Source organism: Conger conger, chromosome 1, assembly GCF_963514075.1.
Source record: "Conger conger chromosome 1, fConCon1.1, whole genome shotgun sequence".
NCBI classification, from domain to species: domain Eukaryota; kingdom Metazoa; phylum Chordata; class Actinopteri; order Anguilliformes; family Congridae; genus Conger; species Conger conger.
This window is the reverse complement of record NC_083760.1, coordinates 49,543,001-49,557,118: the sequence shown is the minus strand read 5'-3', so window position 1 is coordinate 49,557,118 and position 14,118 is coordinate 49,543,001. Positions and strand designations below refer to the sequence as shown.

The 14,118-nt window shown below is 44.9% G+C and overlaps 1 protein-coding gene across 1 annotated transcript in view; it reads left to right on the top strand.

Moving 5' to 3' along the window:
• The window catches only part of cdkal1 (CDK5 regulatory subunit associated protein 1-like 1), a 387,515-nt gene that overhangs the window by 191,446 nt on the left and 181,951 nt on the right, over positions 1 to 14,118 (top strand). The window contains exon 9 of the mRNA XM_061253309.1: positions 11,804 to 11,970. Within this exon, the coding sequence (XP_061109293.1) occupies positions 11,804 to 11,970 (167 nt within the window). The remainder of the gene's footprint in view (positions 1 to 11,803; positions 11,971 to 14,118) is intronic.

Sequence of the window (14,118 nt, the reverse complement as noted above, 5' to 3'; positions counted from 1 at the left end):
TAGACCCCATTGTCCAGGCCGAGCAGCCGGCAGCTGCTGCATTGTGCGCTCGTCTTATTTGCTTCTTAGCGCGCAGAAAGGAACTTGCTCCAGGTAGTGAATAGTCAAGGATAGGGCTCATTTCTCTTCTGTGCCGCACTCTGTACCAGAGGCAAGTGGTGTGGGGTGAGGGTGGGGGGTGGGGGAGGAGGCTGTTGTGTGCTCCTATAATGCTCCTCTGAAAAATGGCGATAAACTGCTTGAAGGTGCCCATCGGCTGCAGAACCAACCCCCCCCCCCCCCCAGCCAGGTAAAGGAAGAATGAAACTCCATTAAGACTCTAACTTCTCACCTCCGATGCAATTCAGAGAGCGGGCATGAAGATTGGAAGCCTTTCAGCGGCACAGATCTGAACATGTCCTTTCAAGAGAGTCAGGAGTCCAACTGTGTGGACGGTTTCGTATCTTTCTACCTTGAGAAGCTTCGGTACGCGCAAGGGATGGTAGGGGCCGGAGTTATTCCACTCTAGTGCAAAATAAGATGAGACGACATATTTTTATTTATTTATTTTTTATTAATTTGTTTCTTATTTTTCCCATTTTCTCCCAGTTTCGCCAATTTTGCCCTATTTATCCAAACCCCCGGTCCTCCGAGTGTAACTGCAACGAATTGATGCCTGCATCAAGGTCCATTACTTTAGCCGTGTGCAACCTGTATTAGTCATTTCATTGACTGTGATGCAAAGAAGTCTTTCCCAAGGAGTTTCAAATGGCCTGAATGGGACAGGACTAGTGTGGAGTTCATCTCCTGAAAGATCAATCAAGCACAGAAAAGTATTTGAATCTGAAACGATTGCATATTGACCCAGGTCTGGTTGTGGTGAGGCGGGCTCATCAGTTTGTAGAGTCAGGAATGCTCTTGCAGGACCCACTGGCCTCGGCCTCGCCTGATTTAATGGAGGCGTGCATACGCACTATCAATCCAGTCATGCTCATGTCTACAGTTCCACATATGCAGTAGGGTCCAAAAGTCTGAGACCATATTGAGTTATTTTTCAAACTTTCACAGAAAGTTATAGGATTTTTTAGGAAAATCTTTAAACAAATGAATGTTACTTTAAAGCTATGCAAGAACTACTACTGAAGACTAAAGAAGAGCAAGGAGTGCTGCACAATCCACAATCACCTGACCTCAACCCCATTGAACAGGCACTTGAAGAGTGACAAAAGCCAAGCATTCAGTGACATCACAAGATGCCTTTTGGAACATTGTCAAATAATTCTGGGATGGCGTGGATCATCAAGTTTTGCGCACATTTGTGGAGTCCAAGTGCATGTTGCCATTAAAGCTGGGGGACATACCAAATACCAAGAAATTCATGTTAAATAGGTGCTCAGGCGCTATGTCAATCAAAAGCTATATTCACCATCCTCATTTGCTCATCATATCATCCAAGCCATTCCACGTAATGAATGACAAAGTATTCCTACAGACGTGTTGTTTTCCATGTCTGTGACACAGGTAGAATCGCTGCACGATTGTAGTAGACTACAGTAGGCTGTTAATTATAGTGAGTGCAAAGTCCGCTTGTCTCAAAGGTTTAAATCTTTACTTAATTATCGTTTATAGGGCGGCGTGCTTTTTTAGCCCAAAGACTGACAGCTGCGACACCGCCTGCTCCCCGGCATAACAGAATGATTTACTCTTTCATTTCCTTCAGTATTATTTGATAGCAAATTGAACAGGAAATGGAGGCAATTACCTCTCCTTGGATGTTTGACTGGGTCACTGCAGTACATTATATATCACTAAGTGTATTATAACTCCAGTCAGTCATGACTAATACAGGGAGCTTTTTTCACTCGTAGGAACTGGGTTTTATTCACTGGAAATGTACAGACAGCAGCCATTACGGAAACAGGGGCTTTTCTTAGCTGCAGGTTTTGTTCCCAAGGTTGATACGCTTCTGCTGAAGTGAACGTGGGCTGCGGTCATGTGATTAGTGTTCTTAGTGTCTGACCTTTTAATTGAAGCGTTGCCTCGCCGGAGCGACACGGGGAAATGGCGTGTTCCTGATAGCGAGTGTTCGAGGAAGACGGTCTCGGGTATAAAAGCGTGTGCACAGAAGACCAATGCGGAAGCTGCCCTTGCCCTTAAATATGGAGTGGGCTCCCATTGCTGTCGGATAATCCAACCAAATGAAGCCTGCGGGGTGCCAATGGTTTAATGCTGGCGACTGAAAGCTCCCATGCGTGACTACTGACACGGGTCAAGTAAAGACTTCCTTTTGAGATGGCACACTCACTGGTGAGATGGAGTTGAGTTTGGGAGACCAGCCTACTCAAGCTGAGTGGAGGTCATTCCAGTTCAATTCAGTCAGTTTAGGAATTCAATTGAAATGTAATTAATTGACAAAAAAATCTCAAACAGGCCTTTCTGTGTTGTCCTTCACCCCCCCCCCCCCCATGTTTATTCCTCTGCACTCTGCCCAGCGGCTTTCTTTGCCTCACTCTTTACGCTGACTGAGAATCCATCTCAAAAAAATGTCACTGCCACATTTTCATTTGATTTGGCACAACAGAAACGGTCTTTCCAATCACAATTGATTGTGTTTATAGTTGATTGATGGACGTCAGCTTGTGACTGGTGGTGGGAGGCACCTAGTTTGGGCTGCAGTTGCATGAAATACCAGGCACTGGCTGTTTTCAGAGCCATAGCTGCTTTGGGCTTGAACACTGCTGGACATGTTTTAACCAACCCAGAATAAGATGTTCTTCCAGGCAAAACATTGATTTCATGTGCGTACGAGAAACCATTTTAAAGGGCACAATTTCACCATCTGACTCTTTGGATGCCCTCTCCAAGTGAACTTGGTCCTACCACAAATGATTTTATATGATTTCTCCCTGATGGTAGACATTTTGAGTGCCAAATAAACAGCTAAAAGTAGAAATCTGAGATGACTTTATATGGGCTGTATTTTTTAACATTCTCGGATGTCATATGGTTGACCCTGGGAGTTGACCCATGAGACTATTATTTTAAATCTTGTTTTTTTTCAGGTAATGACAGTCTTGGCTATCTACCTTGCAGTCTTAAGGAGAAGCCAGATGGCTTGTATTTGAGTTTAGAATTGAGCATTGTGTGCGTAGTACTACTGCGTCAGGGCAAGAGGAATACTGCTTCACTCATACGCAACTGCCAGACCCCACCCTGTTCCACTTGCCCGGGGGCCATTTCAATTCTCCACCTCTCTCTCTGGTCAGCACACCTGTGATGCTGGTTAAAGACCTCACCTCAGCAGCACTTTCACAGGTCCCAACACACAGAGAGAGTTCATTTGGTTAAACTGTTTCTGTATTCATAGCCTGTTGTTCAATGCGCTTGTTTGTACAACCACTTTAATGCTCATTACGGTAATTTTGTTCTTCTTTGTATAACGTGATTTAATGTTTGTATTGAGTCACAAAATCCTCTAATCTCACCATCATAACAATACTTTGATTTGATTTAAAGACTGAATTGTTATACGCTGTAGATTAACTTGGCTCTAAATGTAACCTACATTTTCATTCATTTACAAACGTGCAATCATTCAATCTATTTTTGTTCTTATTTAGTATCTAGCATGTATATTGACATTTCAGTTTCAACGGATTTACAATTCCAAAACTCTTAACTGGTCTTCAGGGGAAAAAACGTTGATGGAATCGGAGATAAGTCGCTCCCTTAGTGGTGTTACGAGTTTGATAAAGTTCCTGTTCCTCATTTGACGTCTCTGTAATCCTTGCGGTGTTATCTCTGAAGGATCTCGATTTTTACATGAAAGCCTCTGTGTTTGGGGAGATATGGGTTTGTTGTGTACAAACCGCATTTGTTCTCAGACTTGTTCCTCTCCCAGAGGCGAATGATGCATTTCACATCTGCCTTATCTGGGCTGAAATCAGGTACAAGAGCATTAGCATATGCGGGACGGGACGTTCGGCTACAGCTGGATGTTGACTAGTTGTTGATTGACGCACTAGGGTGGCGTGTGTTGCGACGTCACCTCTATCCTGGTGTTCCTCTCAGACCTGGGTGAAACACGTAATTGTTGAATGTTTTCTACACTTTAATGAGCTATCTGATGTTTTGAGACCTCTGAAATACTCTCAGAAAGTGTAAACTCAGCCTTCTGGTCCTCCTTGGTTGGCTCAGTTGCACCAGGCAAGATCAGTCGAGCACAGGAAAGTATTTGAATACCAAACAATTACATATTTGTACCCGGGTCTGGTTGCAATATTCATTGCACAGTATTCTAATAAACTTCGATGTGAATTGTGAATTCAATGTGAATTTATCTGCAGATTACAGATCGAGGCTACTGTATGTATTGCATTTTGAAATGTTACCCCACTTAAACGGACTGAATTGGAGTGAGTGGGGGTAAATTAATTATATATATCAAATTATATAAAATAATTCTATCAAATATTGTAATAATGCAGCCGAAATGCAAATTTAGCAAAACTGCAGTTTTTGAACACAGTCGTACTGCTGGGCTCCTGCTTCGTGAACCACTGTGACATTGTCATATTCCATTTCTCCTTCATCACATTAAATTGTGTGTGTGTTTCATCTGCCCTTCCATTCTCAACAAAAAATAAATAAAAAATACAGCCACAACCACTGGCCCCATCCATCACTGTGATATATGACATCATTAATCCTTTCTGAGAGTCCTACCCCCACCCCCCACCCCCCACCCCAAGGGCCAATCCGTGGCACTTTTTGTACAGAGACACCTGAGAGCCAGTCACAGGAGGATGTAACGTTTCTGCAACGCTGTCACAACGTCGCCACGTCTCACACCAGATAGTAGAGGCGGTAGACATGCTGAATGCCAGGGAAATGTAGGCAATACTGTGTAGAATATGAAATATCACCGTAACATATTACAGCACAGAATATGTGGTAAGAATAGCTCATAATTGGTCATTACCACTGTTGAAAAAATAGTTAATTACTAAGAAACTAAAACTGAACTGCTAAGAAACACCGTTTCTATTACCGATCGATTAAAGGTATTGGTAGTTATCAGGTTTAGCTAGGATATAGCCTGGGTGTAATTGTATAAATAAGTGGGCAATTCTTACTAATGAAGTAGTTTCTAAAAACATATAATTTACCAGTTTTTTTATGCGAGTGTTAATTGGCTAATTATTTTCTATTTTTACCACTAATTTACCTGGTTAAATACCTAGTATTAGCTGACTGTAAGAAGTTATAATCTACCTATATTGCCAGCCTCCATGGCTTTCCTCCGTGCTTTCCAGCTGCTAAGTTGCTGGCGTAGAGCAGGAGTGCCACTCTGCTTCTTGCTGCTTGTGCCAGGCAGGCGTCAGGCATCCCATTGGCCAAAGGAGGAGTTGGAGTGAGGGCTCATGGGACTGCCAGCCTCCACTGGCCCCAACACCTCTCAGGATTCCACTCCTGACCTGAACTAAGAACCGGGGTCTCTCTGACCACCTGCAAGGCCCTGACTCTTTAGAGTGGTGAGGAATGAATGTTGGAGCCAGGCATAATAGCAACGTGGTAATAACAGTCTGTGTGTAGAGCGTGGTTTCTTGTCAGCGCCGCAGTGAATGTTAAAGGTGTGGGTTTAATAATGTGTGCGAGACTTAACTTGTACCTTATTTAAAGGATTCTGTGTTCATATACTGTAGCTCTCTCTCTCTCTCTCTCTCTCTCTCTGTGTGTGTGTGTGTGTGTGTGTGTGCGTGTGTGTGTGTGTGTGTGTGTGTGTGTGTGTGTGTGCTGGGGTGACACGCTTCAGCAGTCACACATTACCTCGTCTGTGAGCTGTGCCCCACTGAAAGCAACGCGCATTCCAGAGTCTGGCATGGTAAAACCTCCAAAGTCCATTTATATACTCCTTTTAATCTGCAATTCATTGCTGTGACATGTACATTCCAAATCTTTATAGGAGTTGTCATGCAGATTGTGTGTCAGCGGTGATAATTAGACCCTACAGATTCCTTGCTTCCGCCGACACATTGCAATTAATTTCTGGTATTTTGAAATGGATTGAGATTGAAATATCAAAGCGCGGAAAAACTCGCCGTACAGAGGATGCCTGCGCTTTGTATCAAACCACACTCGTATTTGCGGAGGAAACCGCTGTTTGAATAGTCAGTTATGCTTGTCAGATGGAGTATAAATTCTCTGCGGAGAGCAAATAGGTTTTTAATACATTTGTAGGGTTGTATCGGAGGTGAAAATAGAAAGCGGTTTATTTAGTCGTGCCCTCAGGACGTTGTTTCCGTGTAAGCTCGTCGCACAAGCTGCCATGTTAATATTCCTGCGCACCACAGCGGGACCCATGTATACAGCGGTTTGTAGCGGGGAGTGGAGGGGGGAGTCGAGCCGGGAAAATAGCTTGTTTATGTTTGTTTTTCGGCTGAAATCCGGATGTTTGCTGATGCGAATTGGATTAGGGCTCTCAGGCCTGCTTTACGTCCCGGGGAAATCCGGGGGACGCCCCCAGAGAAGCTTCTGTAATCGGGAGAATGAATCGTCTGTAGAAGCGTCGGGACAGTCGCCGACGGTTACGGAACGCTTATCGGGCAGTTATGCAAGAAAATAATGCGAAGGAAGATTATGTTAAGTTGGGGGTGCAGGTTCGCTATAACCACGCCAGTGAGATGGGCGCAGTTTTAGTCCTTATTAGCTTCTTTGTGATCTCTTGCCTTGTATTAGGAGATAATCTTTCCAGAATGGAGATATGAGCCACAGACTATTGTGCTGGGATCAGATTCGGCGTGCTGAGGGTAGGAGTTTTCAGAGAGGGTCGTCAGCGAGCACTGACCTGCGGTCTGTCTGTAATTACCCTGCTTAGCAATAATGGAGCTTGATGCTTATAGAGCGGGGATCAGCAACTCACGGTCTTGGAGGGCTGAGACTTGCTGGTTTTCCATCCTCCCTTTACCTGGGAGTCAGGTGTGAAGACGGTCTGGCCAATCAGGGGCGCTAAATACTCAGGAGAAAAGAAAACCAGGGCTGGATTTGGTTTCAAGAACCAGAGTTGATGATCCCTGCTCCAGCGGGTGCCACTTCTTGCTGCCATCTAGTAAAAGTATTTCAATTAATGCTATTATTTTCCTGAAATAAATTTGTGGGAGGTCTAGTCTTCAGTCTGCAAAGGGTAAACTGAATTTCGATGGGTGATAGTGGATTTATCTTTTACATGATATACTGTATGGAAAGCCAGGCATAAGTCTGCCAGTTAAGTCACAGTTAAGAATGGAAACTAGCTTTGCTTGGCCCCGAAGACGTGCCGTTCGCTTCTGGAACTTTCTACAGCAACACTTCTCCCCTCCGCGCTGGTCACATAACTCTCAGGCCTGAGTTTTGACAGCCCGCTAGATGCCGCGTTTAGTGTTACGGAAAACGGACCCGACAACAATAACAGCTGCGGCGACGATTCGACAGGCCAAAAAACAAACGCAGCCTCGTAAAGTTTGCAGACCGGCGATAGAGATCTCCTGGCATCCCAAACGTGCGGGCTGTAATTGCTCCCGGCATCTGGTCAGGGGAGGAGTTGTGACATTGACTGCACCCAGACAAACTCCCTAACCCTCCTCCACCCCCACCACCCCCGTCACCGGGGCACTGTCTGAGCCTGGTGCTGTTTAGTGTTGTTTTTGAGAGTGGCTTTCTCCAGGAACCGGCGGTGACCCTCCTGCGTTCGTGTCTGAACCCCCCCCGTGCCTTCCCCATCGCAGCTGCTTCCTCTGCATCCCCCCCTCTCCGCAGGGGTCCCACGCCCTGCAGCCTCCCCGCTACACCCGTCCGCTAATAAAGACCATACGCCCCGTCACATCGGCTTTCCGCGGGGCTCTTTAGCAAAGAAAAACAGCAGTGGGTCAGAATTACACACCCTTATGTTTTTTCAAATATATATGCAGCAGTCCAGTCATGGAAATTGCCGCCATTGCGCCTATCCTGTTTTGATGACATGTTTAATAAAACATTTCCCCTAGCTCACAGTGCTTGGTTAATTGGTCTCTGGACTACCTCTGTGCCATGTCTGTAAGCCCAAAACTACCGCTGCCAACATTTGCAGAAACACTTCTGAAGTTTGGGCAGTTGCTTTCTGTGTAGAACATTTGCCTTTTAAATAAGATTTTTAGAACCGACCACCGAGGGCAAATACGGCATTCTAATAGGCCGAGACGTGTCACGTGGGTGTGCATTAATTTTGTATAACCTTGCGATGGAGAACAGATCGAAGAGGTGTGTAGATTTTTTTTTCCACAGCTAAAATATCCAACAAATAGCAATGCGCGCAACGTACGCTACTATGCAATGCATTTTTAATTCCTGCAAATTTTTAAATAGTCGTAATATCTAAGAGCTACGGCAGCCTGCTGTTTTATCGCTAGTGACATCAATGTGGCACTTAAGTGGAAGAAGACAAAATATTATGATTAAACTATATTATGTCATTATATAAAGCATATTATTAAAGACCTGGGTGTATGTTGGGGGGGGGAGGAGAATGTGACACTGATGGATGAGACTTTGCAACTCAAGTCACTGAGGGCTTCTTCCTGTTAAAGCACTCAGCTTAATAAGTGTGCATTGGCCTTGTGTAGTTCCCTAATGGTCCTTCCACACAAAGAACTATAACCATAATGATAACTACTGTAAAACGATAACGCTGTGAGTATCCACACGATAACGTTCTCTAAATAGTCTCTTGGCTATGTGAACTGCTACTTTGCATGTTACTCCCTGTGAATTTGGATGGATTTGATCTGAGCTACAAAATGAGGTATCACTTATCGGGATTGGCTGATTCGTTTTGGAGATATGGCTTGTTAAAGTATGTGTGTCTGACAGAAGTGATTTTGTGAAATCAGCCTTCAAAGATTTTTGAGTGGTTGTTACAGTTTCTCACATAGAAGCGACCTAGGTGTAAAAATTGGCCCAGGAGTTATCGTTCTTTGTGTGGAGGAAATCCTAACCAAGCCAGCACGAACCATGTCCTGGAAAGTCAAAAGTGGAGGGAAGGCCACAGTCAGCATGGTTATTTGATGATGATGATGATAATAATAATAATAAATAATCTGCCTTCATCTAGCATATTTCGAACACATGCGCTTTACAGAAATCTTTTCAAAAATCAACCAGTAAAAACAGGACAAAAATAGAAAATATGAAAGGAAAGTCACGTCCCCATCCTGTTTGACACCTTTAATGGAACCGCTATCTGCCGTGTGCAGCAGCCTGCACTGGCCCAGTGGCTGTGCAGCTGGTCCGCTGGACTGCAGAGTGAAAGCCAGATCCCGAAGAGCGGAGACGGTTTACATGCTCTTCACAGTTGGGCTCATTACCGGCTCCCGGCCGCAGCAGAGGACGGTTATTAGTGTTTGCTGAGCTCCGTCTCAGAGTCTGGATGAAACGAATATAAAGCGCGCACACGCTCGGGCTATAGCGGCGCCGCCGCATGCGGAGGTCCGTGGGGAGAAAGGTCTTTGTAGGAGACCTTGAATGCTCATTACCTCATTAACCTGAAGTGATTCCGAGCTGTCGGTTTCGGTTAAATAGGGCTTTAAGCTGATAGGCCCACTCCGCCGTTTCCTACCGCTCGCCGCGGTACCTGGGGATCCGGCAGGTGAACACGCGCTCGGTGACACGGGGCCCCAAAAGACAGAGGTGTAGTTTAAAATAAACACCGACAGTCGTCCTTGTCTTGTTTTTAATATCCTGGCTCCAAGCGCAGCTGCGGGGTACAGCGCGAACGTGATTAAAAATAACAGCAAACAAATGTAAATGAGCCCCGTCTGCCCCTTGCCTTGGGAAAACGGCAACGGCGAAAAAAAGGGGGTTTTCGTGTTCGTCCGCCGACCGTGTCATCGAGCGTGAAGGAAAATGGATAAACCAGCTCCTTTACCAGATGTTTCCATTTAAAAAATTGAGTCTTTTTTTATTTTGTAGATTTCCAGTAAAAATGAATTGCTGAACACGTGTCGTTTACTGACCGTCGATCGTTTCTCGTTACCGTCTTTTGAGTGACTTTACGCGACTGCTGTGCCTGCACATTCCGTGGACTCGCACATTCCTCCGTCTGCAACATCCGAGTCCTCCGAAGCCAAACCGTTAACAGGGCCCAGCACTGGAGAGAGTGTGCCGCACTTGTTCTCTAATTCTGCGTGTCAGGGCAAACAGGACCGCAGGAGCTATATAATCACTCACAGACTTTGTGGAGCATGTAGTTTATAAATAGGCTTTTTGTGGATAAAGTGATTGTGACATTTTTTTGGTACTTTTTGCAGCTGTTGGCAAACAGACATTCAAAATGTCCTCGAGTGAACAAAATGCTCTTTGAAAGTAGCGATAAAGGCTAATATTTTAAAACCAGCACATGGTCTTGTTGGCTGAGCTTGAAACGACGTCCTCCTATGCTAAGATCCTGACAGTTCTGTCTGCCGTGGCCTACTATTGACACTTCTTGAAGAGCATATCCAGATTCACTGCCTATACTGTACTCGTGAGACAACCTCAAACTCATTTACACACCGAGGTTGTGAAATGCCAAGCAAGTGGCAGCGCACGTTTCTTTATCATGTATGTTTATTAGCATGTTTGAAGCAGCGACTTTTATAGAAAATGACTTCAGGGAAATGTTGGCTTATTTCATGTACTGCATTGGTAAACAAAATGAAATGTATTGCTGTGTATCCAACTGTACTCCAGTGGGTCATACCAACATGTGGGAATCAGTTGAGATATTCAAGATGGAGCAATATTTATTTGTGGTTACTACAGTAGATGCTCTGTGTGAACTCCGGCACTGCTGCATGTTGACTTTGTGATTAAATTGAGACTTGTGAAAACAACTTATTACATGTCCGCACCATTAAAATGCTATTAACACGTTCGGGAGTATGATAACCTGCCATTATTTTCCTCTGTAAAGTTTTGGAAAGGTCTTTGAGTGGAGACGTAAAAGTGAGTTCCTGACTCCATGCGGTTGTTAAACGCCTGTTGCATTCTGGCAAACCCTTGGTGGGTGGGATGGGGGGTGGGCTGTCTTGGCCACAGACAACGCCTGGCTTGTGCCGAAACACTTTATTGCTCAGTTTGGCAACCTTCTCCTCTCTTCACCTCCCCTGATGAGAAGCGGACATTTTTTTAGCAGAATGATAGCGAGGCTCCGTTCCCTGTCTTTCTAGCCAGAAAGTGCATTTATGGAGTGCGTCTGACCAGCAGCTCTGTGGAGTTAGTTAGTTGGTGTTATTGAAGCTGAGTGTGTGTACAGTAGTTAGGTGCTGTTTTGGACACCAGCTGGGTGTAGTTGGTGTTATGGAAACTGACTGTGTGTAGTCAGTGTTATGGAAACTGACTGGGTGTAGTTGGTGTTATGGAAACTGACTGGATGAAGTTAGTTGTGTTATGAAAGCTGACTGGGTGTAGTTAGTTGGTGTTTTGGACACTAACTGGGTGTAATTGGTGTTCTGGAAACTGACTGGGTGTAGTTAGTTTGTGTTAAGGAAACTGACTGGGTGTACTTAGTTGGTGTTATGAGAGCTGACTGGATGTAATTAGTTGCTGTTAGGAAACCTGACTGGAGATGAAGTTAGTCATGTGACTGGGTGTATTTATTTGGTGTTATGAATGTTGCCTGGGTGTAGTTAGTTGCTGTTATAGAAGCTGACTGGATGTAGTTAGGTGCTGTTAAAAGAAGCTGACTGGATGTAGTTAGGTGCTATTACAGAAGCTGGATGTAGTTAGGTGGTGTTATGGAACCTGACCTGTTTGTCCATATCTCTGCTCACAGAGGGCGTGTGTGAGATCTGGCTGACCAGCGAGGACACCGGGGCATATGGGAGGGACATCGGCACTGACCTGCCCTCGCTGCTGTGGAGGCTGGTGGAGGTGATACCAGAGGGAGCCATGCTGAGGTTGGGCATGACCAACCCGCCTTACATCCTGGAGCACCTGGAGGTAAACCGTCGCACGTCTGCTCCAAAGCACAACACCGACCCCTTCCCGGCTCGCTGACCTACCTATACCCTTTCTATTGCCAATGTCTAGGATTTAATTCATTCTTAGCTTTGACTCACAATTAAATGCAACTTATTTTTTAATTTTTTTAGCAGATATTCTTATCCAGAGCAACTTAAACAATTTTACATAATATCCATTTATATACCTGGATATATACTGAGTACATTTAGTATTGTACCTGAGTCAGTCAAGGTTACAGCTTCAATGCCAAACTAAAGAATCAAACCCTAAACAATTCCAGTTCAGGTCCAGTCCAATTCCATGTGCAGTTCCCTGTTATACTACACTGCCACCGCGATTCTTTATGAAGATGAAAAGTAGCACTTGCATTTATTTGTAGGTCATTGTAAAGGACGAAGGTAGATTGAATCCCAGCCAGTGTCTTGTGTGAATTTTCCTGTGGTAAGGATCCCGTGGAGATTGCACTCTGCTCGCTGGATAGAAGATGAACACTGGGAGTCTTTCCACTGAAGGGACTCATTGAGACACTAATGCCTTGTGTTAAGAGGGCCGGGACACTCCCCCCTTGTTAAACCACGGAGAGACTGTTTCCTTTCCCCACAAAAACCCCAGGTGGGGGTCTGAGTCATAATCTGCAGGACTCGAGGAATGAGTGCGGGAGGAAGCGCTTTTAATTTGCTCAGGGTTAATTGAGGTTGTAATTTTGTCCCCATATGTATAGGTTACGTTTATGCTCTGTTACGTTCAAATTAAAAACTGATGAAGCTTTTTTCCCCCCTTTTTTTACAAATGAAGGGAAATAACAATTAAATGGTAATTAGAAATGTAGGTTAGGTGGTACGCGTGGCCGTCCGACGCTTACCGCCACTTTCGGTGCTAATTTGATTTTCGTACAGCGCAGATCCTTTTTGACTTGTCCGCACAGGAAATGTGTCCTAATTGTGTTAGAGCCGTGTTTTACTTAACAGTACCGTTCGGTGGTATTTCTGGGTAGCTCCACTGGTCGTGTTAGGCGACTCCCGGTAGTCGCGGTGCTGTGAGTGAAAGATAAAAATACCTCATTTGCGGACAGCAGATTTTGCATCACCTGATATTGGAAAATCAAGGGGAAATGGCTTTGATTGGTGAAGAAAATGCCAAGTGCACTCTCCAGAGACACTTTCACATTCTCTGCTTTTGACAGACCCCTGGAAAATGACAATCTCTCCATTCTGTGATTGGTGCTGTTAGATCCAGATTGCCTCTCCTGGGCATTTCACGTTGGCATTTACTGATTACGTTCCACATTAATGGCGTGCGCCGAGGTATATAAGGTATCTTAACAAAGCTTTTTGCAGCTTTTTGTAACTTCTTTGACATTCTCCTCCCCCTAAGATCTTTCCTGTTCTCCCTCCTTTTAAACAGTTCTTCGCGTCTTTCGGCTGTTCGGGGGTTTAAATCCTGCCAGGAAGAAAGACTGAAAATTAGAGCGATTTTAGCGGCAAAGGCCATGTCACTCTCCAGCTCTTCAGACCTTTTATAAGGTAACCGTTTAGCAGACATTAGCCGGCAGACAGAGAACAGAGAGGTGATTAGAAGCCCTTCTCTCTCTGTCACTCGCCTTGTAAATTGCGGAGTGGCTGTCAGGTAGGAGAGGGCTGTCTCCCGCTCGCCCGTATCTGGAGTGCGCGGCCGGGAGAGATCCGCTACCTTGCTAGAAAACCGAACGTAAGCTAAATGGACTGGAAAAGCAGGCAGAAGATCGAATTAACTTAGTAATGGGCGTCCATTTGATATTTCCCGGCCACCCTCCGTCTCGGCAGACGTGTAGGTTTTCTTCCTGCATATTTGTCTGATACGCTCAAAGCGACGGCGTTAAGGAGGCGCAATTTAAATGCAGAGCAGCTCAATCTCCGGGCCTACATCGGAGGTTAAGTCTTTTTTTTGGTACCGTGCCAGTCGTAGCAAAAAACCACATCTTTGATGTGGGTCCTATATTCATAGAGATTACTAGTCAATTTCTGGAACTTATTTCTCTTTTCAAAAGCAGAAGTGCAAAAGGGAAAGAAGATTTCGGAATTAAGATGTTAATATCTTCGAGCCTCTTGCACCCGATGGCTTCAGTTTTGGGGCGTGATGACAGGA